The 25,123-nt window shown below is 43.2% G+C and overlaps 1 protein-coding gene across 2 annotated transcripts in view; it reads right to left on the bottom strand.

Moving 5' to 3' along the window:
• GRIP2 (glutamate receptor interacting protein 2) overlaps window positions 1–25,123 on the bottom strand; it is a 476,068-nt gene that overhangs the window by 139,441 nt on the left and 311,504 nt on the right. For both annotated transcript variants that reach the window (XM_078661710.1, XM_078661711.1), the window contains exons 8-9: window positions 11,199–11,346; window positions 5,552–5,721 (exon numbers count right to left, since the gene is read on the bottom strand). In XM_078661710.1, coding sequence (XP_078517836.1) covers window positions 5,552–5,721; window positions 11,199–11,346 — 318 coding nt within the window. The remainder of the gene's footprint in view (window positions 1–5,551; window positions 5,722–11,198; window positions 11,347–25,123) is intronic.

The following is a 25,123-nucleotide window of genomic DNA, read 5'->3' as shown; positions in this document are numbered from 1 at the left end:
CTACATGCTACCATGCCTTGCACACAAAACTCTGATTAGAAAATACTTGGGGTTGTTTTGGCAACCTGCCATCTATAATTTAATTACATAATTTTTTTAAAGTAATCACTGAAACCCCTATGAAACAATTGAGACACAACACCCAAGTGTGTGGGAAAAATGGAAATTTAATACATTTGTTTTAGGTTTCTATATTTGATACACAACGGATACGTTTTTGCATGTTGATATTACAAATACCCATATTGCTTTTTCAATATTTAACAGAACTACTAAATATTATGACAACTATCTCAAGACTGTTTAACATGAGTGAAGAAAGTTTTTTTTTTAAATAGTGATATTAAAACACTTTGGATAGAATTTGTTTACTTACAAGTGTCATGTATTTATTTTAAAACACTACTTTTTAGAGGGCTTCCTGTGGTTCAAGGAAAACCTCAAGATGTATTGGAATACAGAGGGATCGCTAGGTGAACTACTTAACGAAGAACCAGGTCTTCACTGGTTTACAAAGGACTAGGTAGTTTAGTGATGTCCTCAGGAAGGCTGGAACTGTATTCCATAGTGAGGTTTCTTGAATCTCAAAACAAGACCTCCCATGTTGAATCCGTAAAAACATCAATCCGTAGTTCTTCACTAGAGGTGTCAAGCGGATCAAAGAATAAAATTCAAACAGAGCGGCCAGAAAAGCAGGGCCATTGAAATTGAGAGCTTTAGGAATCACACAAGGCACAATGGTGCATCAAGTAAAGAAGAGAGTATGTAAGATTAGTTGCAGAAGAGCACTGGGACAAGTTTTTGATAATGTCTCTGCAGAGAAGAACTTGCAGTGCCAGCCTCATTTTACAGACAAGTGTTGAAGAAACCGAGACACCAAACAAGTAGCTTCCTTGGGTGTTGTGCAGAGGCAATAAGAGTGTACGAAAAGGTAGTAGAAAAAGTTGGTCAATATTTTCATACTATGATTGTGGAACAAAAGTGCTATAAAAAGGTTTACACATTTCCTGCACAATTGAATAGCCAGACATCACCTGACAATGTGGGGATCTTGATTGGACTAAGCTAGAGGTTAGAAAACCCGTTACACCTACCTGTCCATCCCTCAGCCACCAAATAACAACTTACTCCCACATCCTCCCCTTCTGACACCCAGCATCTGTCTTGCAACTTCTTTAATGCATAAATTGTCAATTAACAAGTACTGCCTTTACATCCACGACTTAATCCAGGTCACTGGCTGAGACCTTATCACCGAAATTTGGCTAGGAGATTACTCAGCACCCATGATTCAAGAGGAAATGTCATATCTACTGAATCTTGCTAAGACTTCATTCCACCAAGACAACAGGTGGTGGAGAAACAGTCATGTTTGAGAACACTATCAACCACTAGCTTTAACGTTTTTATCATTTAATGCAAATGTCTACTCAGACACTGCTCAGGTGCTCCAGTTGTCTTGTGCTCATTACTGGTCATCTACCGGCTGCCAACACGCAACCCAGAGTTTGCTGATGCTTTACCGGACGTCATTGCAGATATCACATTCAGCGACAAGAACCTCAGCATGTTGGGTAATCTGAATCATCTGGTTCAGCAAGCCAATCCAGACCCAATCCACATATGCACTTTTGGATCTACAAGTCCTGACTTTACGCTACCTAGTTTCTGTCAATTGTGCTCACTTTGTCTCTGAGAGATACACAGAATAAACTATGGCGCGGTTTTCAATAAGCATTTATTGAACCAGCATCATTCTAGTGTAAAATGTTTGTGCTGCAACAACCATGAGAAAGAAACAGATGAATACTGTTAAAGCACAAACAAAGTAAATAGATGGTAGAATTCTACCACGGTGATACATGGCAGTAATAATGCATACTCCTATAATGCTAGCCCTAACTAGATATACCTAAATGTACCTAGCATGTATGTAGGTGTATCGCCAATAATCCCCCTAGGATAGAGTCAACCCCATTACCTGAACTGAGATAATGAAGGATCCTGTCTTGGTCTTAAGATTGAAACCCCATGAGGGATGTAAGACCACTGCATGCTGGAGTGTCTGTGTGCAGGAACCTCAACGTTTTGTGTCAGCATGGAAGGTTTTCTCCTCTGACTGCCTCAGCAAAGATATGGTGTTTATATAACCAAAAGGTACCCTCAGGGGTTCAACCTTGCTGTGTCATTTTTTCTGAGGATAACAATAGTCCTGAACCTTATATATAGTTATTATGCAGAGGATGGTAATCCTGCTGTGATTCTGAGAATCCTCATACATAATAGATAAGGCTAGTTTTTGGAGCAAACCACATGACATTTATGCAGCACCTGACTAGGTAAACGTTCAGCACCAAAACCGATATGTAGTATAAGGCAGGAAAAATGTAGGTGAAAGGTTAGGTGACTACCCGAGCCTACATTGGGATACATTATGAATCATAACATTACTCATCATTCCCTCACTCTTTCACAGCACCTGGCATTCATAAGCAATTTTAAGATCTCTGAACCCAGCTGAAGCACCAATGAGAAACCATGGACAACATACAATTACCCCTCTTATGCCCAACTACAGAGTCAACCTACTAACCCAACACAGGCAACAGGATTTCCAGTTCTGCATCCACGGACTGCGACTGTCTCTCGCATCATCTGCTTCACACCCCTGTACCACCCTGACATGACATGTATGGTGCACCCTTCTGGACCTCACATCCAACAACACACAGTAACCCTAGCCTGTGACTCAATGATGGTAATTATGCCATTCTGAAAATGTGTCCATTGTGCATCTCTTCATTACTCTAGGTGCTTAGGCCCAGCTACAGGTTTGCTGCAACATGTTTGGAGCACCACCCTGACCATCTTGCACAACGCCCAAACTTTTAACAAATCACACAAAACAAAACTACGAAGTAGTACAAGCCATCTGCAACAAATGGAATAGCCGCTTACTTTTAACCTGACTTGGGGACTCTTCAGTACAATGCAATACCACATGTGATCGTGCGTCAAAGATCTGAATCCTAGCTGAACCAACCCAGCCCTCCATATTCAGGGAGTTTAATATGAATGCGACGAGACAGAAAAATGGGGCATAATATCCATTATTAAAGAGGCAAGACAGAACCACAAATGTATTAACCCAAATTCACTTACCTTTCTGCATAACTATTAAAGAATCAATAGTGATAGAAAACGGATAGTCGTAAAATGAACCCCAACTCATTTCTGTTAAAAAAACAGACCTTAATATAGCCTTATAGCCCGCCGTAGAGGGCTATACCGGCTATTAAAGGCCCTCTCCAGCGTTAAAGGCCCCGAGCCGAAGGCGAGGGCCTTTAACAAAGGAGAGGGACTTTAATAGCGGTATAGCCCATCTACGAAGGGCTATAAGGCTATTAGAACTTTCTGTCACTAGAGGACAGAATGTGCTAACAAACAAAACAAAGCCTTTTGGGAGCGTGAGGGAATTGGAATCCCCTCAGGTTCCCTGAAGCCTTTGTTCACAGCCAGAGCTGTAAACAAAGAAACATTGGAATGTTGGCGCTCCAGGCTTATACCAGCCATTATAAGCCCGGAGCACTCCATTGTTTTCAATGGAGCTCCCAACATTCTAATATGTATTTAGTTATTTCACCTAAACCACACTCTTCCCACCCAAAAACATGCACAAAATTTCAATAAGTGCCTGCTGTTTAAATAGATTTGCTGTACAGTGTTAGTGTGAATAGTATCTGCAACTGCTGAAAATGCAAGGAAGGGGCAGAGCAGAATAAATGTGGCAAATGTGTTGCGGCTTATATGTCATGTAGGAGTAGCATGTATGAGTCAGCGCACCCAGGGCATCAACATTGCCTGGAAAGACCTACAGGTAAAGGGCAACAATGGCTGAAGGTGGCAAAAGCTTCATATAAGTAGCGGATTAAAAGTGTGGCTCTGCAGTGAGGTCGCGAGGAGGCGGCTGAATGTTCAGTCGAGCGGAGCTTTCTGACAAACAGCGGGCGACCTGATTCTGGAGGGCAGTGCTGGTAATTAGGACTATGCACACAGCAATATTTTTGCTGCGGGAACAACGTTTTATATTTAGCTTGATGCGCAGGATAAATAAGCCACTTTGGACTAGCAGGCTAGAAGAGGAAAATCATAAAGCTGGAAAGAGAATCGGATTAGCACCCTACTGGCAATGAATTGTCAAAGTCAAGCTCAGAAGCAGAGAGGGGGGGGCAGTAGGGAAGACAGGCTGGAAGAAATGGGGGGAGCCTGTTTTATGAGCATCTCTTTTTAAAGTCCCACAGAAATGGATAGTGAGCATAAATGTAAATGTAGTACTTGTATAGCGCACGTATCACCCCAAAAAGGGGGTCTCAAGGCGCTTGTACGCATACCGCTGTGGAACCCTTCCTGGTTTTTCCCTGTGAAGTGACCACTCCTGGGCACCCCCAAGGTGGAGCCAGGCATCCTAGCGCTAGTGGGGCCACTGTGGGGATTAAGCAAGCTATTACCCAGAGTTGCAGAGTGGGACCCATGATTAGAATAGGCACCGAGGCGAGAATTATCAGGCGAGAAAATTGAGCCCAAGACCCGCCGAGGCGGGAATTGAACCCTGGTCCCGGGCCAGACCTCTGCATCAGGGTCTGCAGCTCTAACCATTGAGCCACACTTTCCAGCATAGACTAGAGGGGGGCACTCTAGACTTTTCTGTGCATGTAGGTTCTTAATTTGTGGACCATCAGGCACTGGAAAAAGGAAGTCACAAAATACAAATGCACCAAGGGTGTGCCTGGAGGGAAATGCAACATGGATGAGTCAAACTTTAGTCAACTTAAATTTAGCAAAAACAGAGTCTAGCATGATTCATCAAAAAAAGATGATTTATTCAAACGATACCGCCATAGGTTTATTGGTACGTATAGAGCGCAAAGGCGCAATGGCGTGCATCAATGAGGGTTAGGGTTACTGTTCAGAAGCATGTACAACAAGTTGAGTTTTACATGACTGCCTAATATGATTTACATTCTTCAATTAGATCACACATCCTTATAAACTAGGGGGCAAGGAGATTAGGTTATTAATACAGAACCACAAGATTTCAGTTTAAGTGCTGAAGCCTGGATTATAACCAAGGTCAGAATCTGATGCTAGGAACCAGACCCCCTTAACTAGGGATGCCTAACCCTTCTCCAGTGCCAACACTGATGCTACCAGCACACTCAGAAATGAAGCCTAAAGGAAAAAAATGGAAAAAACACACACAAAAAACAAAGAAGTAAAATAGCCAGACCACCAATCACAGAGCAGAAATGTCAATCATCTAAGTGTAAAATCAAATGTGTTATATTTAACTTTTTTTAAACTGTGTTAAAAAAGCAGTGCAGGTCCACTTTTAGAACATTGGGATCAATGCCAGGAACCACTACTATGAAAATATGCAACTAGTCTATGTAATGAATCCTTTGCTTTGCTGATATCTGGCAGGTGGAACACAACATAGGTGATAAAGTTCATGAAGGCAAAGAAACATGGAACCCATCCCTGGCGTACATACCTGTTTCGGGAGGCTTTAGGGGCAGCCTGCTCTGGTGGGCAGGCAGGATTTCCAGCCTGACGTTTTCAGTAGTGCTGGCCAAGAGTTGTGTGGCCTCCAATAGGGAACAGTGCTCTGTGCTGGTCCCATCAATGGACAATATATGGTCACCGACATGCAAGGCCCCACACCTACAGGAAGCAGGCACATAATAAAGGAGAACAATGGACAGGTACTCAGTGAGAATGTCAGATTCACTTTTGATTAGTTTGACCAGACTGGAGCACAGACGTGAGCTCTAGTTCAAAGTTCATATTTGAGGTTTGGGGAGCGAGCACCGCAGAAGCTTCTTGTTCAAGGTGGCAAACACTTTGAAAAATAACCCTGACCATATCAGATCCCATCTGAATTAAGAGTGAAGTCAACTGTCACCCAAAAAAGACTGAACTGGTTTCTCTGTATGCTCCCAGCCCTCTCACTCTAGGGTATTTATTTATTCAGAGTTTTCTGCTCATAAACATACAAAAGCAATGGTTAAAGGTATGTAATAGTTGGGTGAAAATGTCAGTTAAAACATGCCTAATTAAACTAATTAAACCATTGAAATTCACCAGTTATAGTTATCTAAATGAAGTAGAATTAGAGTCCTGAAGAAACTAACTCATGCCCTCACCAGGCACAGTGTTGTCATAAATGCTGTAATTTCAGAACTCACCTATGATGTTATCAACATAGTCATTGTACATGTCATCAGTTATGTAATATGTGAAGGTATGAGCAGCGTATGGCAAGGGCACAAGTTAAAGTTACTTCAGACCCTGCTCCAAACATCCCGGGGGAGTTCCACACTCCCACCCCCCTCTCCCCCTGTGTGCACTGCCTGTGGCCAGGCTCTGCACAAAACCCTACACAGGCACCCAACATATTCGTCTCGTCGGACTGGAACAAAGTCACAAGTTCAGACTGTGTGTGATGAAGTGCGGGCCAGCTACAGGAATCCAAGTTAGGCCAGCTGAATAAAAATACCTTAATTCCTGTTAATGCTTTTTTTGTTGTTGTATATATTAAAGAGGTTTATTTTGCGATGTCAAAATGGGAGTATAAACACAGTAAACAGGTTGCAATGGCAGGCCTGAGACAAGTTTAAAGGGCTACTTAAGTATGTGGCACAATATGTGTATCAGGCCCACTAGCAGTATTTAATTTATATGCCCAGGGCAAATGTAGTACCACTTTACTAAGGGCTTATATGCAAATTAAATATGTCAATTGGGTATAAGCCAATTTGACCATGTTCAAAGGCGAGAGCACAAGCACTTTACCACTGGTTAGAAGCAGTAAAGTACCCAGAGTCCTAAGAGCCAACAAAAACGGGTTAAGAAAACCGGAGTCTGAAGGCAAAATGTTACTGGATGACCATGCAGAACGGGCCAAATCCAACAGTGTCTTTTTAGTAAGCAATACCTACTGACTTTGTGATAGGGTCATATCACCAAAATATAAAAAGCTGCCTATTAGGTTTATCAAGGGATCAGCAAATCAATACATATAGTGCAGACCTCTCGTCTTTGTCAAATAATCAACATTCAAATTTATATTTTATAAACGTACACATTGCAATGGTTAATGAAAGTGATTGTCAAAATATTTTTCAATAAAACATTTTTTGTTTGTGTTTTAAAAACCCTGAATAGATCTTTGAGTAACAATTCAGGTCTCAAAATGCAACCATAGAACCAATCACAAGAGGTCCCCGAACTACAGCTGAACAGCACCCGTCAGCTAGGAGCGCTTAAATACAATCTGGTAAGCTCTCCTAAGGTCATGGATTCAATGACACAGGAGACTTAACTGTGTGTGTGTTTTTTTTTCTTCATGTTAGCTACACTATCTAAAAGTCTACCACAAAAAATAAAAAATCAACTTGGTGGTGCCCCTTTCAGGGCATCATCAGCATCACAATACTATAAAAGCCCTTGCAGGGCCTTATGGGGCGCACCATACCTGGAGAATACTTGAAGCTGTGAATGGCATGAGCAGCTACTCCGCTCATTTCACAATTACTGCTTTATAGTATTTTGTATTACAGGGAGGTGGATGTGCTGACCTCCACACCAGGAAATTCATAGGACCATAGACTTTATCTCCAGGGGTTGAATACTTATTTTAAAAGGTGAGAGGGCAAGCGGGCTACACCTCCTCAACCCTGCAATAGACCCAGTGGATCCTGATCAACCAGGGTGATTTGTTTCCTGAAGGGGAGGAGTGCCCCTCCACCCCCAACCCAACCCAGGCCCCTAGCCTTCTGCAGACACCAGAGACTCCATACCGCAGGGCTGATTTTTCTTTTAGGGGAGAGGTTGTAGCAGAAAGGAGCGGAGGTGAATAAACTTTTTTGGGAAAGTTTTGTGAAGATTTTTCAAATGGTGCCAATGTTATTAGTAAACCAAAACATGCTTTTCCTATAGAAATGTGTTCTTATCTCTAACTACCCAGTGACTGCCACTTAAGTTATGAACATATATATCTCAAAGGCTTATGAAACCGTGTTTATCTGTCCTTCAAGGAGGGGACAGTGGTGTTAAAGTATTTTGTTTCCATTACCTTGTATTCTGGGCTGAAAATCATAATATGTGGCAAGTCCTTTGGGCTGAGTAATTGGCAACATGTTGCGAGTATATTATCACAAGATAATAGCTCTCAGTTTGTACTCTTATCCAAAATAAAAGAAACTGGTTGTAGGTTGAGATATGGCACTTTCATCTGATTATTAGATATTCCTGGAGTTCCCTTATCCTTAAGCAAGTGAGCCAGGGAGTACTTTTTATTTTCAGTCAACAATTGTCCACCGCGACACCTAGAAGGCCTTCTGCTTCAGCAGCTGCCTTGCGATTAGTGGACTCTAACCATTTAAAATCCTCTCCTGGCACAGAGCAAGCTAACATTTAGCTATAATTTCTTATGCTCCATCTTGCCTTAAAGGCAAAACTTGATTCATTTTTGCAAAACAACCAACAAAAATGTACAGAATTAATGAAGATAGGGAGATTGTACTAGCCTTCTCATTTGATAAACCAAGAGAGCAGAGGACAAGCTCAAGATGTAATGCGGCTACGCCTGTAGCTAGTGTATTGAAATCTGTCCGAGGAGCCTGCTCTTCAAAGCTTTTGAGGTCTGAAGGAGCCTCTAGAACTAGGCCAGGAAAGCTATTCTTGGCATCAAGAGCAACTATTACCAAGTAGGCCTTCAACAGAGGACTCAATATGAATCCACCATACTGGTTTTCAATACAATAGACCCGAAAGTGCCAATAATGCCCTTGAGAATCTTGTTGAACATGGTCGGTCTTTGTTGACTTGAGGGTAAAAACTGCTCCAGATATATCTTTTAGCGCCCTCCAAAGTTAAGCCATTGATTTTCAGCACAAATAGAAGTTCCCGTGGCTCAATCTGTAACACAGGGGTCTTTGGGTATGTTCTCTTTATTTACTTCACAATACTTTTTAATCCTATGGCATCTAATGTTTCTATATGTATTTAAAAAAATGTATAAACTGCTTGGTGTAATAGGTCTATCATGCTTCATTTAAAGTAGAACGTAATACTCTCATCGGTTAGAAATTGAATTAGAGATCAAATTTGTCACAACATGTATTAAAGATCTGAGCGGCAAAACAAAAATCTTGGACATTTGATTGACCTCCTTTCTAAGTACCTGGAAAAAAAAGTACAAAATTAATGAAGTTTCACTGTAATAATAGTAATTAATTTATGAGATCTAACCCATGTAAGAAATATTAATCAACATAGAAACACATGAATAATATCCACTAAGCTAAAGCAATCAATACGAGTTGCATCTGGTTCAGCCAGAAGTCTCTATCGGAAACTGCCAATGTCTGCCCTCTTTTTGATGCAATGGAAGAAACCATTCAAAGCCTCGGTGAACTATTGTGTCAATTCTTCCTGAAGGCTGGCAGAGGTAACTGGCACAACTACATCATTGTGACAGACTGCCTAATCTATTAGCAAACATATACAAATTAAATTTGCACATATCAGATGCCATCCAAGGCGCAAATGTGGCACTACATTTCTTCCCCAACTCAACCTTTGACATTTAAGTTCAGAGAATCTCAGTGAACATGGATCTCAATTCTGCTTAAAGACAAAGTCAACCCAGGCACAGACTGTCAAAGCCAATTTTTATATTGGTGGATGAGGATCCAGGGTCATGCAATTACATTTTGGACCACAATCTCATTGTCCTAGGGGTATTTGCATTCAAGCACTTTATCTGTGTACTTTATCTCTATCTGGTATCATGTTTGTTGCTCCCGTTTGCCATTAGGCCATCCATTTAGCTGTGGTTTGGTGCCCATCATTTAGGATGGCAATAGGAAGTTCGAGTTCAACAGGTTAAGGATAACCTTGCTCATTGCTGCAATAGCTCCTTTGGGAGAAATCCTGGGGCACACTGCCTAGGCAAGGTGACAGGGCTCAGCACGGCTTAAGCAGAATTTTGATTGTACCCAATTTTTCCTGCTCCACTTCCAGCCTTCCATGTCTCAAAGCAATGTTCTACACCACACTCTCAGAAATTATGCAGTGCAGGGGATGGTGACAACATGCTTTCAGTGCCAGGTGCTCCAATGATGGCTGCCTTCACCACAGCTCTTTCAGCACTGCGGCCATACGAGCAACAGAACACGTTGCACCACTTGAGGTGCGCAAAGTATGAACAAAAGATGTTGGAGGCATGCAGGAGTCTCTAGCTTTTCTACTGAAGGCTGCAGGGACTATTCCTTACCCACAACAGCTCGAACTCTTGAACGACTTGCCTCTTAACCCCATTCTCCTGCACATCCACTCATCAGCAATTAGCCAGCTCTACCCTACTAGAGTTGATGAGCCATGCAGGTACTAAAGCCCTTTACAAATACTCTGGTTATTCATTCTAACAAGAGTCATGTGCAAATTAACTGCTGTTCCCAATTTGCCCGACTTTCCGCAAGTGGGAGATGACCTGGATCGCAGGACATTTTTATCAAATGCAATTTTAAGCCCAATTACAGGGAGATGGAGGTATACTCTTAACAGCACATTTGCGTACCATAGTAGTGTTTGTACTGGGACAGTGGTTTGAAATTGTCCAGGGGCTTTTGTATTTATGTAGATGGTGTTTGTACATTGGGAACCTAGCCCAAAAGGCAGCGCCGCACAGAATAGGGTCAAAGGCTAGCACATATTGAATGAGTGATGGTAGAGGTAGCTTATTAAAGGATTGTTACTGCATTTTGATGCACTATTCTTTAAACTGGTGTGTATTCAACTCTTTCCTAAGTTGGAGCTGAGTTAATAGGGACCTTATAGGCATGGGATGTTGCCCTGGGTGCATAGATAGAAAAGAACAGTTGCATTATTATGTTTCCACTTCTTAGCCTTCAGTCTGATGGTGGCCTGCCTGCAGGTGTGCCAAGAGCCACCATTGACAGTGACCTTAGGGTTGCTGGTTTGTGTCTTTCCAGGCCTCCCCATGGTTGAATCCAGAGTAGTCCAGCATCTTCTACCACTATTGAGATTCACCGACTTCTCGAAGATAGCCACCCTGAACCCAGAGAAGTGCAGTGACATAAAATGAATGGAGTAGCTCTGGAGCAGGTCCTCACCTGTCAACCACACTGGCAGGCTTGACCTTATCGATCATGATGACCTGCTTGTTCCGATGCATGCTCGTACTCAGGGAGACGCCAAGCGTGGAGCCTGCCGGTTTTGAGATCTCCACCAACAATGGACCGGATGCATTGGTAACCGTGTCTGAAAAAAAGAACACAATAAGTCATCCACTAATGCAAGAGAAACCAAGATTTCTCCACAGTCTAGGAGGTTACTTCTGTTATGTTGTACCAATGAAGGCAAATGCCCCTTCATTGGTGCACCAAACATGTACTAGTCATGTTGTATTTACACAGTAAGAGAAGGATTCAATAACTGATACTATATAGTTATCATTGGGAAATCTGTGTGCAAGATCATAAAAATGCCTGGTGATCAGTAGAATTCTATTAATTTGAGACCTCCCTTTGTAGAAACCGAGGATCCACTTGGTACATCACAGGCTAGCTTCCACCACCTACATGTCACCAAGGTGGTCCTTCTTGGTGTTGTGGGTGGCCTTAGGTTGATCTTGAACCTGGGAGGGAAAGCTGCACAGATTCTCCTCAACCTCAGTGCTGCATTTGACACAGAATCCCATCCCATTCTTCTAAATTGTGTTAAATACCAGGTAGTCGGGACAGAACCCTGGCCTTTCCAGTCATCTTCTAAAACTCTGGCCTGTGGCGTGCCTCAGGGTTCCTCCCAGAGGACAGACTGCTTTAATATTTACCTTAATCCATTGGTGGTGCAGATGCACAGACTTGGGTTTTAATTCCCAACAAATGCTTTTCACAATCAAATCACCATTTCTTTGAATGGTGATTGTAGGCATGTTCAAGACAATTTCTGGGTCTGCTTCTCAGCCCCGTCATACTCCATGAAGGTCATTTCTCTAACTGAATGTAGAGCGGACGGAGGTGCTCATTCGATGTCACATCCTTCCTTAGGTGACTTAGAATCGCATTTGCCTAAATCCGATAAATATCAGATTTTTGACAGCTAATCAATAGAGTGGCCACATCTTGTTGCTTTTCCATTAGGATGATGCAAAAAATCCCCTTCTTCAGACTTACCTTCTCAAGCTTTCCTCCAATCCATTATTTAGTGATTAACTACACCATCGCTTGGTGCCTTAGCCTTCCTGACCATCCGATGCAGAGGCTTCAAATAATCCAAAATATGTCTGCCAGGTTTCTTGGGTTGCCCACTTGTTCTTCTACTTCGGGTCTCCTAAAAGCCGGGTGGCTAAAAACTACATGTAAATATTTCAGTTGCAACCACAGAGATCCCCAAAGTTGGCCTTTGGTTTAAGACGCGTATCAGACCTGAATGTCCTGGTTGTATGAAAGAGACACATATGGTTAAAGCGCGCGTGTCCCTACCACGCAGCCTCAACAACTAATGAGTCTTAACAATGCATTCCTCCACGCATGCCTTTACAACGCAATTTCGTGGTAAATGAATGACTGGTAAAGGGATGTGTGGTAAAGATCACACCCCAACACCCCACCTTGAGCCCTGAACACTACCCTAACCCACCCGAGCCCTAAACACAACCCGACCCCCCTGAGCCCTAAACACTACCCCAACCCCCTGAGGACTAAACACTACCCCAACCCCCTGAGCCCTAAACACTACCAGATCCCCTAAACACCACCACAACCCCCTTGCCCCCGAGCCCTAACAGCTACCCTGACCACCACAGCTCTAAAAGATCCCCCCGATCCCCCCCTTGAGCCATAAAACTACCTCAACCCTTAAAAACTACCCCCACCCCCAAAAAAACAGCCCCAGACGCACTTATCTCACCGCATCCTCTCCTGATCCCTACTGTTCCTGGGCCTGCCCATTCCAGCATCTCGATCAAGCATATGCCTTAACCAGGCATATGGTACTTTGGGTGCTTAAGGGCGCCAGTTGACACAGAAACAGTTAGCACGCAGAAGGGACGCTGGTGGTCATGACAGATCGAGTGCTAAAGGGGACAGTAAATTGAGCACTAGCTGCCATGGCAAGAGTGGCCACAGAAGACAGGGCACCATTGGACATGACACCCACTTACATGGCAGGCAGGGCACCAGTGGGCATGGCAGACAGGGCACCAGTGGACATGGCAGGCAGGGCACCAGTGGGCATGGTAGGCTGGGCACCAGTGGACAAGGCGGGCATGGCACCAGTGGGCACCACAGACAGGGTACCAGTGGGCATGGCAGGCAGTGGGCATGACAGACAGGGCACCAGTGGACATGGCACCAGTGGACATGGCAGACCGGGCATGGCAGACAGGGCACCAGTGGACACGGCAGACAGGGCACCAGTGGATACGGCAGACAGGGCACCAGTGGACATGGCAGACAGGGCACAAGTGGACATGGAACCAGTGGACATGGCAGACAGGGCACGGCAGACAGGGCACCAGTGGATACGGCAGACAGGGCACCAGAGGACATGGCACCAGTGGACATGGCAGACAGGGCACGGCAGACAGGGCACAGTGGACACAGCAGACAGAGCACCAGTGGACACAGCAGACAGGGCAAGACGAGTGGTTAAACTAGCCAAAGACTGCTATTGGGGTGCAGAGATAGTGAAATTGGAGGCCAAAATGTGGTAATATGGCGAACTTAACAGGAAATGTGCTAAGCGAGCCATTACGACAAGTGTCATAGCCAACAGACGCTGGATGGTACCATTTTAACGTTTCCATCTGACAGATGCATTTTATACTGTGGTGCAGCATTTTACAACATGCGCAACAGTGTCTCTGGTGCATAAAAATTCACCATTCGAATTCCAGCTCGGCGGCGATGGGTAGGTGATGAGACCGGTACGCAGTGACTGAGAGTCAAACCTTAAGGGCCCAGTCCTGCAGTATCGACCCGCTGAGCATTGATGTGGCCTCTAGTCCCTTATTACTAGGTATAGGACAAAGCTACAGAGGTAACTTTTAGCATTGCACAATTGCGGCATTAGGCACATGACATATTGCATGTTGTTTATAGTTTGTAGACCTTACTCTTATCTACTTGAGGTCCTGATGAATCGCGGGTACTTCTCCCATGCGAGAAACATGTTGACCAGTCCGTTGCAAATCTAATCTAGGGCCACTACACCTAACCTGTTGGCACCTAGACTATTGGATTCACGCTTTTAATTGCAGTAGGGGACCCCCTGAATAAAGTAGTTTCCGGTACCCTCTACTCCATTTTAATCACCACCAAGGCTACATTCCTAACTACCCACATACCCGTACTTCACCAAAAGGCAGTTGGATTTAAAAGATCTCCGCCAAAGAGCCCCTCTGAGGTGAGCCCGTCGGGGATTGCACCGCCTCCCCGACGAGGAGCAACGCCGATGATGAAGCATGACACCCATATGGGTGTGTGAGGCAAATATTTCCAACAAAATGGATGCCCAAGGGTGTTACAATTTCACCTTCGGCCACGCCAGTTACACACACTCTCGAATTTAAGGAACAGTTCAGCAACCCATTTTTGTTGACCATTTTAACGTTTCCATCTGACAGATGCATTTTATACTGTGGTGCAGCATTTTACAACATGCGCAACAGTGTCTCTGGTGCATAAAAATTCACCATTCGAATTCCAACCACACCACATTTTCCTGTTAAATAAAAAACGTTGTTCAATTTAAAAAATCGACGTATAAACTTAATCATTCACCCGCGCTCGCAAATTCACAGTTCTCCATAAAATAAAGGCCCTTCTGCAACGATTCCTGATGAATTTGCTCTACAGTTATTTGAGCCACTAATCAAGCATTCTTTGCGAGTCTCGCGAGAGCACACTTCACACCTGTTGTCCTTCAGACTACTAACAGTTTACAGTTCAAATAAAGAGGCCCTCCTCTCCCTGGGGGCGGAAATATATTATTAGCACCAGCAGCGCGTTCCTTAAATACCAGCCGCTTCCAAAGTGCAGCGCTTCTCAATCACCAGCTACAAATACCCCCAGGAAAGGCCCCCGTTGGTACATTCCTGCCAAGTGCTGCGAGCTGGCACCGAACATGTACAATACAGATGATTTTCAAGAGGCAAATATAAATCGCAGGGCTCTTCACTCCCACACGGTCTGTGCAATGAATACCAAATGAGGCCTTCTGCACAGAAGAGAAACGCAAACCATTCATATCAATAATTGAAAATATCTTTAACAAATGATGTTGAAACAGTAAACGGGCATCTGTGTAGATGACACCATTATAGCATTGGAGAGACAAGTAAAGAACTCAACTGGCCTGACAGTGTGGTCTTATGTATTCTTGCCCCACCGCCCCTCCCCTTCCCTTCCCTCCCCTCCCCCCCCCCCCCCCCCCCCCGGGGCCGCCATTGGGGGTAGGCCTGTTCTATAGACATTTCCAGGGGCAGTGCCTTAATTTCTTGCGGGGTTGCTTCTCTGTCGTCACGAAAGACAAAAATTCACTGCCCAATAAGGACCGGGTTTCGATGGCCTGTAACATTTGCTCTAATATTTTGGGGGTCGTGGGTTATGTTAAGGTTTTGTTTGAGCGCACAGCTGCCCCAGCTAAGGGGCGTCCCGGCGCTGACCGTATCATTGTACCGAAGAAGAGAAATTAAGAGAGAGAAACCTTAGATCAAAGGGAAAAGATAGGTTTTAATGGCTTTCCGAAAAGGGAGAACTCATCGATACTACGGATAGATACAGGCAAGGAGTTCCACAGTTTGGCCGCCAACAGTCCAAAGGAACGACCTCCAGCACGACAAAGTCTGAACTTGGGTGTATTTACCAGATGTTGACCCAAGGAGCGCAGATTGCGCTGAGGAGTATACGAAGTCAACAATGGGCGGAGTAGCTCAGGGCTGGTACCTTTCAAAATTTTGAATGCTAGACAAAGTGTCTTAAACTGAATTCTAGCTTGAATCGACAGCCAGTGTAAGGCACTGATAGTGGCTCTAGCAGAACATCTGCGAGGCAGTCCGACAAGAGCTCGGGCTGCCGAGTTCTGAACTCGCTGTAGACGGTAGTGGGTGTGCACTCTAATGCAACATCTCTCATTCAAAAAAACATGCCCTCTTTCTCTGGACAGCACACTGATTTAATTTAACCTTTAGTACAGGAAACAGTCCATTTCACCATAAAAAGATGTTTTTAGGTCTCCACTAGACAACTTTAGCTGTCTGTAGGCAACTCAATTGTTTCCAATACATAACATACTTAGAGTGGGCTTTGGGTCAGCCTCTTGCTCATGACTGGCTGGCCTGGTTGTCTATCTCAGTTGTCTGCTTCTGATTTGATGGCTTATCTCATTATTCTTGTATGTAGAGCCAGGAACATATCGCTCTGTGTTTTGATTGGCTGCTCATTCCCCAACACACTTGAGGGGACTCCATAGAAGTGCATGCGAGTCCTTACTCCCCATTGGTTTCCTTTTTATTTCCCCCGCAACCTACTCCCCACTGCGCTGATCTTCCTAACCCAATCTCCATCCAGCTTCCTATCACACAAGCATTCATCCATTAATTTTGGTCTTTTGAGGGCCTAGAAGGTGCAACGTTAGAGTGCACTTTATTCTATATGTTAGTTTACTCTAACATATTTGAAGGGGAATTCCAAAATTGATGCAACAAGTTATGATTCATGTGTCACGAAGTGCAAGGGCGCATCGGTGGTTTTCTTGGAACAGGTTTTCTTTAACTGTATACCCTTTTCAGGATGACGGGGCATGATTGCCTGCCTCTTGGGGGCTCATTGGCATGCTACTGCTAACAAGCACTGGCAAAGCAATAGCTCTGAATTTAAAAGTCAAGGCCTAAAGGCTTTGCCAACTTATGTTTTTCATTGTCAACAATATAAGTGTGGGCACACCAATGAAATTATAGTGTCCCCATGGAATCAATAGCTTTTGTACATTTTAGCTGACTTTTGTACTAGGGTGAAAAGCGATAAAACCTATGCCTGTAGAAAGTACAGGGTTGTAAACTGCACCACGCTTGCACATTATTCTATTATGAGACATGAGCATGCTTTCAGAGCATGGGTCATCCCAAGACAACAGGGCTTGTGGCATAAGGGTGGGATGGGACGAGAATAATGGAGGACCCAGTTCCAGATAACTAAAGTCTGCTTTAGACTGGGTCACACCCAACAATGTAGATCAAAAGAGCTTTTCAATGTTGAGTGCCACAGAAAAAACAAAATCAGGGCACCATCTCAAAAACCCTGTTCCCGCTACCCCGAACCAGTCCTCGATAATTGCTTTTCCAAGCGTGATCATTGACTGCTTCTTAGGGCATGGATGGGAATGCAAAGCAGCCCTGGCAATTTAGTCGAACCAGCCCCCATGGGTTCGGTGGGGGGGGTGCAAGTGTGAAGCACTGCTGCTTTTGCTACTGTGGGGCGATATTGCAGCACCGCTGCAAAACTGGCCCACAGTCACAAAACCGGCCACCACCACTGCAAAACCATACCCAACGCAAATGCTCGATGCCCACTATGGCCAGTCCAGCCGTACAGCTTCATCTTGATAGACAAGATTTTTTGCGCCTAAAGACTCCAAGAACTGGCTCTCATATGGGTGCCATTTTGAATAGATTACTTCTCATCAGGCACCGGCCAAAAACAGAGCTTATCTCACCTTTCGCTGTCCCAGTTTTTTTTTTTGTTTTTGCCTGCCTCTCCTAGTCATCCTTGTCTTTGCATTTGGTTGTTTCTCCATTTTTGCCAGTGCCTGCTTCCCTCGTTCCTCGTCTCGGTCTGTCTCAGTCTTCGAGAAGTAGCGGCATGCCCTCCCCTCAGCTCCTTGTGTCCCTCACGGGTATGTATCGCGCTTTATAAGTACTTTGATTGATTGAGTCTTGGTCATATGTCTTTCTGTGTCTGTCTATCCCCTTCTGTAATGGTGATGTCTCAGCCTTCCTCTCTTCACCTGTGGCCGCTCCTCCGAGCCTTTGTCTCTTCTCTCCATCCAAGTCTGTGTCTTTCGTTGGATTTGCCAGGGTTTGTCTTTCTGGACCCGCTTCTGTTTTTCTGGGTCTCAGTGTCTCTCGGTATTGGTACCTTGTTGTCACCCAATGTCTTTCTCCCTGGACCTTCGTTTTGATGTTGTCTTTTCGTCGCCCAGTACCAGTGTTGCATGCCTGTCTCTGGCTGCACCTGCGTCAGCTGTCTCCCTGCGCTTGTGTCGTCTGTCTCTGCCCCAGGGTTGTCTGTCTCTCTCTGCATGGGTCTTGATATTGTCTGTCTAGGTCTTTCTGTGCCAGTGTCACGGTTTTGTGCGTCTGTCTCTTTGCCTCTGCCTAGGCATCTCAGAGTCTGCCTCATCTGTCTCGGTCTCTCTCTGCATGGGTCTCAGTATTGTCTACCTTGGAGTCTGTTTAGGCATGTGTGTCTGGGTCACTTTCCCAGTGACATCTGTCTTTCTCTGTGTCATCTATATAGGTCTCCATGCCTCACTGCCATCTGCGTTAGTCTCATCTGTCTCTCCGCCTGTCTCATTGACTTGATGTCAATCTCTCTCTCTCGGTCTCTCCCTCTGCCTGCGCCTTGATGTCATCTGTATCTCTCTCTTGCAGTCCATCAGTACCTCAATAGCATTGGATTGTCTCTTTGTGGCTGTGTTCAGGTGTTTGGCTCTTTAAGCCGATGCCTTAGTTTGATCTATGTAAAAGAGTTTATTTACTAGAAAATTAGGATTCCTTTATGTATGCTAGCTAGGATGACTAGTCTGCTGCACTGAAAACCATTCACTTTTAACGAAGAAAAGTGTGTTTATTTTTTGCTAAGCTTTCCATATGCATTGGTCTTCCTCCATTTCAAAACATCAAAATATATCCCTCAGCCAAGGTCCCTCTGCAATTAAGTTGTATAATATATGTTCCTGCCTAGGAAGGAAGGCAGGCTGCTCTGTTCCAGGGTTTTCAAGGCTGCTCAGCAAAGCTCCCTTTTAGTTACACAAGCTATTATATGCCTGCATTTAACAACATGATTCATATTCTTCATTTTATATCTACTGCTTTAATCAATAGGATGCATTTGGAAGTAGGAGTTTCTGGAGATGCCTTGCTAATTAATAGATCGATTCTAATAATCAATTCAATTTCAATTCAAGAAGCTTTATTTGGTACATACAAGATGACCATAAAAGCACAACACATGTAATAAAAAACAGATAAAACATTATTACAATTAAGAGTTAAAACACGTAATACTTAAAATAACATACTTTTACGTGCCCTAATAGACTGGTTTAAAAAAGTAGCAGTAAAAAAAACAGATATCAACAGTTTCCAGATTAAATAACAGACTCATAGCCTGATACACTGTACATACACTATGTTTAACAAACAGGGGCTTCAAGTCGGCAATCCTAAAATTCATATACAATTTGCAGATCAGTAAAAAGTGCAAGGTGCTTTGTTTGGTGATGCAGTCACACTGGCACGGCCCAGTTGGATGTTTTTTAATACTCGGCTGGGCCACTAAATGGTGTGCTACTCCAAACCTCATTCTTGTTAGCACAAACTTATGGGAAGGTCTTGTCACCAAACTTAAATATTGTGGGAAACCTTCACTAATTTTATATTTACTATAGAACAGAACTGTGTTTCCCAGCCGGATGCGCCATAAAAGTTGCTTTCAGCTCGGCTTTTGGGATCATAGAAGCCCCACCCGGGTCAGTCAGTACATTTAAATTAAATATTTCTAAGAAACAATCAGCGACATATCTTAACCAAGGGATATTACGATATTTATCCAAAGCTAAACAGTCCTCAATAACTGATCTATTAAACAACTTCTCATCCTGGAGCCAAATTGACCGCCAAATCATAAGTGGCCTCAGGGATAAGACATCAGCGAGGTAGTTAATATCCAGTTCCCGGTGTATCAACTCAGTAGGAGCAGAGTTCGGTAAGCATAAAAGCTTTTTTAGGAAGGTATTTTCCTCCACCTGTTGCTTATGGTCATAAGTATGTCCCCATACTCCCGCTCCATACATAGCAATGGTGACACATCTAGCTTGATAGATATGAAGCATGTCCTTAGTGCGTCTAGCCCCGATTTTTGCCGCGAATCTAAAAACACCATGTGCATTTTTAGCAATTTTATTACTAATATTCGTAAATTCATTAGTCCACTTCCTGTCCTTTGAGAAAGTGATGCCAAGGTAACAGAATTTACCTACATCTTGCACCTTATTACCCTCGATAAAAAAGGCCTTAGAGGCTTTATTTCTGTGTCCATAGACCATGGTATGCGTTTTCCCCTTGTTAATGGACAGTTTCCTATCCCTAATGAAGGTAGAAAAACTGTCCATCAGACGCTGTAGTCCAATAGGAGTTCTAGAGAGCAGGACAGCGTCATCAGCATACAATAACACTGGGACAGAAACGCCTTTAATCTTGGTTGCATCTGCATTTACATTCTAATAATCAAAACATTTCTGCTCCACCCCTTCCACATAATGAAAAATGAAATGTGTGCCTTCTGTTTCTGAAACAAAAACCAACCTGCTATTTGGGTTTGAGACATAATTTTTGCTAACAGACCTTTTGCTTCAAGACCTTTACTGAGATTTAATTTTTTGTCAGAAACCTTTGCTTTGAGAATTATTGCTCTGCACTCAGAGCTCTTTGAAAAACAGACCTTGCAGTCTGCTTGCTAATTTTCTTAATTTGCTATTTTTCCTTTCTGTAGCGAAACTATATTTTGATTAAGTCTTCAAGGTTGATAACTTTAAAATTTTGTTGAGACGTTTTATTGAGAGCCTTGGATTAAGCCTACGATAGACTCAGATAGTCCTGTTCCCACTTAACGAGCCTCTTGATTTATGAATTAGAGTGTCAGCATCTACAAGTGTCTGTCTCTTTGCACCAGTGTCTCAGTGCTGTATTTCTGTGTGTAGTAAAATACTTTATTGCATTAATCATTTGATTACAATAAATAGATAATAAGCAAGCATAGAAAATAGAATAAAAAAAAAAAATCACATATTTTCCATGCGTGGTATCCAATAAAAGAAACATACATAGATCGTGCTATCTGTTTTTGCATCTATATACATATCCAATAATAAAATCATCTAGTCGCTTAATGTTTTATAGGCATGTTCTAAAAACGGAACCCTCCTTCTAATTGCACTTTCCCCTGTAAGCCTAAAACAATAACGTATAGCCTCTGTAGTTGTTCTTATTTTGGCACTATTAAACATGGGGTGTAAATAGGACCTCCGTGTAGGCAACAGCCTCAGGCAAATGCATATTAAATGTTCAAGCGTTTCCTTCCCGGTTCTGCAATGCCAACATACCTGTGTATCTTTGAGAGCCTGATTCCAAGTCCCTTCGAACTCCCCTATCGGAATATAGAATTGTCTGAACCTTAGGTATTTCTAGAATTGTGTGTGTGTATTAATGTGCCAGTGTCTTGGTACCACCTGCCTGACTTTGCTGTGCTCTATCTATATTTCTATCTGTACCCGTCTCCCTGTCTGTACCTGTGTTTGTTTCCCATTCTGCACCCTTGCCTCTATTCAGGACAACTCAAAAAAGGATCAAACCAACAACTAACCTCTCTTTCTTATCTCAATTGGCCATCTGAATAACCCAGACACAGGAATATAAATCTTTCATATAATAACCAAGAAACAACACCTTTAGTGACATTCAGCCTGTCTCACACACCTCCATCAGGCATTACCTAACATGTTATTCCAATTAGAGTCAATCATCAAATTTATTTGTGAGCTGGTGTAAAACAAGGTAAACAAAATTGAAGACTGTGGAAATAAAACAGTTTAAACTACAGCAGACAAATGTACTTACACTCCACAAATGAGAATTTTCAAAAACAAAGTACGGCCTAAAATAATATTTTCATATATACCATGTATGTGCATGTGCAAACGTAGATGCTTAAATCACAAAGTAGTTTCCAATGCTGCACGATGACGAGACACTAATTCTGTAAATATAAGCAAATCTGTTGCTGTTTCTTTAAGAGCTGTGAACATAAAAGAGGGCTTACATGGTAACAAGCCCTAGTAATGGTAGGTTTTCAACTGCATAGAGTAGTAAGTCAAGTAAAAGGGGTCCTCCCTACAGAGAAGGGCAAAACATCCATTTTGAACTTAACACAGTTGTCTAGATCCACAAACCGGCGCGCCATTTTCTTTTGACAAGTGGGATAATTTGCTTTATTTAGTCTTCCACATGAGGCAGCTGGTAGTTTTATTTGATGCAGCTCATCAATGGAGATAGGCGAGCCAAAGAAGAGGATCAGAAGTGGTCAGACGTAGAAGTGGGTGAGCAAAGCATACATCAAAGTGGCCTGAACCAAATGTTTGGCTCTGGCTTGGCTATGGTACCACGTTGCCTGTGGAGGACAAAGACCGCTCTGCCAAGCAACACAGGACCAGATCCTCTCTTTCCCCAATGCAAATTTATAAGAGAAAATCTGATAAAATGCAAATTTAAAGTGAAATTTTCTTTATGGTTTCTAGAGAAACTGGACATCAAACGCTCCTTGCGTGACAAAACTTCAAGGCGACACACAAGTGCAGCACGGTTACAGACCGACAAATTCTGTCACAGTGGACGGTTTCCACAGAAATTGAAAATCAAACAGAAAAACACACTTAGATCTTATGGCTTCAAACATCTATATAGTGTCTGTTTGATTTAAGTTGTGTTAAGTATTTTATTGAACTCCTTGTACTAAATCCAATTCATGATATAATTGAATACAAACCATTGACCTTTGACGTTAAGCAGAAGAGAGAAGGACGCAACCATTCAGAGGTGACTAGCACAATGTGAAACTAGTAAACCTGGACTAAGGCAACTACATCCTTCCAGGTTATTATAGACATTGTTTCCAGTCCTGGTCTTGTGTGATAGCCTATTGCATTCTGGGTGTGGCAGCTTTGCTTTCATTAAACTAACTAGATTAACACACTTGAAAAGCAATGATTTGAAGGCAAAAAGGTAAAGATTAGAGACAGTGCACCTAAAGAGCTGAAATTAGGAAGTCAAACTAACTGGGATCAAATTCCAGCTTTTCCACTTGACCAAATTATGTGATCCAAGGCAAATCAAATTACTTCACTATATATCCCTTTCCTGCCTCTGGCTCGGCTCTTTAAAGGGTCCTGCATGCATTAAAGCCCTGAGTCAGGTGATCGCGACAGCTTTCATTGCTGCAAGAGACCTAGCGGTACTCTGTGTCCTGCTCACCATGTACACAGGACTCTTTCCTTGATTTAAAGATCCCTCCCCACAAAACACTTCAGAGGGATGGAGACTGTTCATGGTAAAAGTAACACCCCTTGTCTTTGGAGGAAGGTGGACATGCGGTTAAACACTAGAACGGTAAATAACAAAAATGTTACTGGAGGGAGATGTGAGCGGACGGTATAGATGTCTAAGCTCATTGTAGGAGGTAGAAATGAAATAAGCAGAGTAGCAGATGGCCAAGAATCCTCATTCTCAGTTTTCACGCCATTATTTTCTTCTGCGTGCTACGAGCTTTACAGTAACCCTCAAAAACATGTTCCCGTCTCTTTGAGGTTGCTAGAGGAACCAGGCTAATTCTGTCCTTGCCTTCCTTGTTAACTAGGAAGCATGCTTCAGGTAAGCGCCCCAAGGAGAGATTTACTATGAGCATGAGATCCAAGAGCAATCTATCAATGTCCCTTTAATTTAGGATGAAAATCATTAAGGCTGTGTGGGTGCTTCAGCATCAGAACCAGTTACTACTAAGGTGCTGTAACATCTCACCATCTGTAGTTTAAGCTTAAGTGTGTGCAAGACCCACGTCACCTGAAAGGTATATATGTCAAGTGCTTGGGGTTCCCCTGCAAATCTGATGACTCTAGTAACCTCTGATCTCCACAAAATGAAAATCCAGCCCAGATCAAACAGATCAAGTGGATCAGAGGAGGGCTGTACCCTGGGTGTGCCAAAACAGCTCTCTCAGACATAGCCGTTTACACTGCTCAGACTTGCTGACGAGCACCAAGTATCACTGTCTACAGCATCTGTGATGTAGACATGATGAAGAATAGTTGGAGACTAGAACAGACAAGGAAGAGAAGAGTCAATCATCAAGGAGGGATCGGATGACATCTCGATGGGATGCTGATAACAAAGCCTCAGAAAAATCGAAGCAAAAAGTGGATTCTGGGACCCCCAAGACCATGCATGGGCAGCTGCCAAGATAAAGAAAGAATACTTACAGTGTGAAGAAAAACGATCTCAACATCCTTCCCTTGATCGGAAAGGTGATCTTTATATTCAACACTGGAAGGAAATCCCTAGCTAAATAGAAGAGTTGAACAGGAGAAGTCCATTATGGTATAACGCAAGGGATGACCAAAGACCTAGGACTATGGATTTCCCGTAACGTGTCATATAACCTATTATCTAAGAAACTAACAAGGTTATAGCATTAGATAACACAACCTAGTCCATAATCAGTCTGGGTGAATTTGATCGATTGCACACAAATATGCATTGCTAGAGTATTTTGTTCCTTTCCTTTTGTAGGCATAGTGCCACACTGGACGGCGGAAGCGAAACACGATGTCACCATTTCAGAATATTTAGAATTTGATCTAAAATTTGTAACAATTAATATTTCTGAAATGAAAGGAAAATGCTACTTACCAGTATGCATCTGTTCTTGGCATGTAGAGCTACAGAACCACGCACTTTTGCATTAGATCACCATCTGGTGGTGGGCCCAGATGATTACACTTTGTTGTTGTCTTGGAAGAGTCTTTGTCTGCTATGTGACTCCTCCCTTAGACCGTAGTGCGCATGGGCATTGACTCTATCCTCAGATTGTTTTCGCCATTGGGCAAATGATGGAGTTGTGTGATTACAGATAAGGATGACCATGTAATAAGATAATACTGGAACAGATATAGGCAGCCAGGGAGGCGGGTGGGCGTGTGTGGTTCT

The sequence above is a fragment of the Lissotriton helveticus genome, chromosome 9 (genome assembly GCF_964261635.1).
Source record: "Lissotriton helveticus chromosome 9, aLisHel1.1, whole genome shotgun sequence".
In the NCBI taxonomy this organism is placed as follows: domain Eukaryota; kingdom Metazoa; phylum Chordata; class Amphibia; order Caudata; family Salamandridae; genus Lissotriton; species Lissotriton helveticus.
The sequence above is the reverse complement of the archived record's forward strand: the minus strand, read 5'-3'. Positions and strand labels throughout refer to the sequence as shown.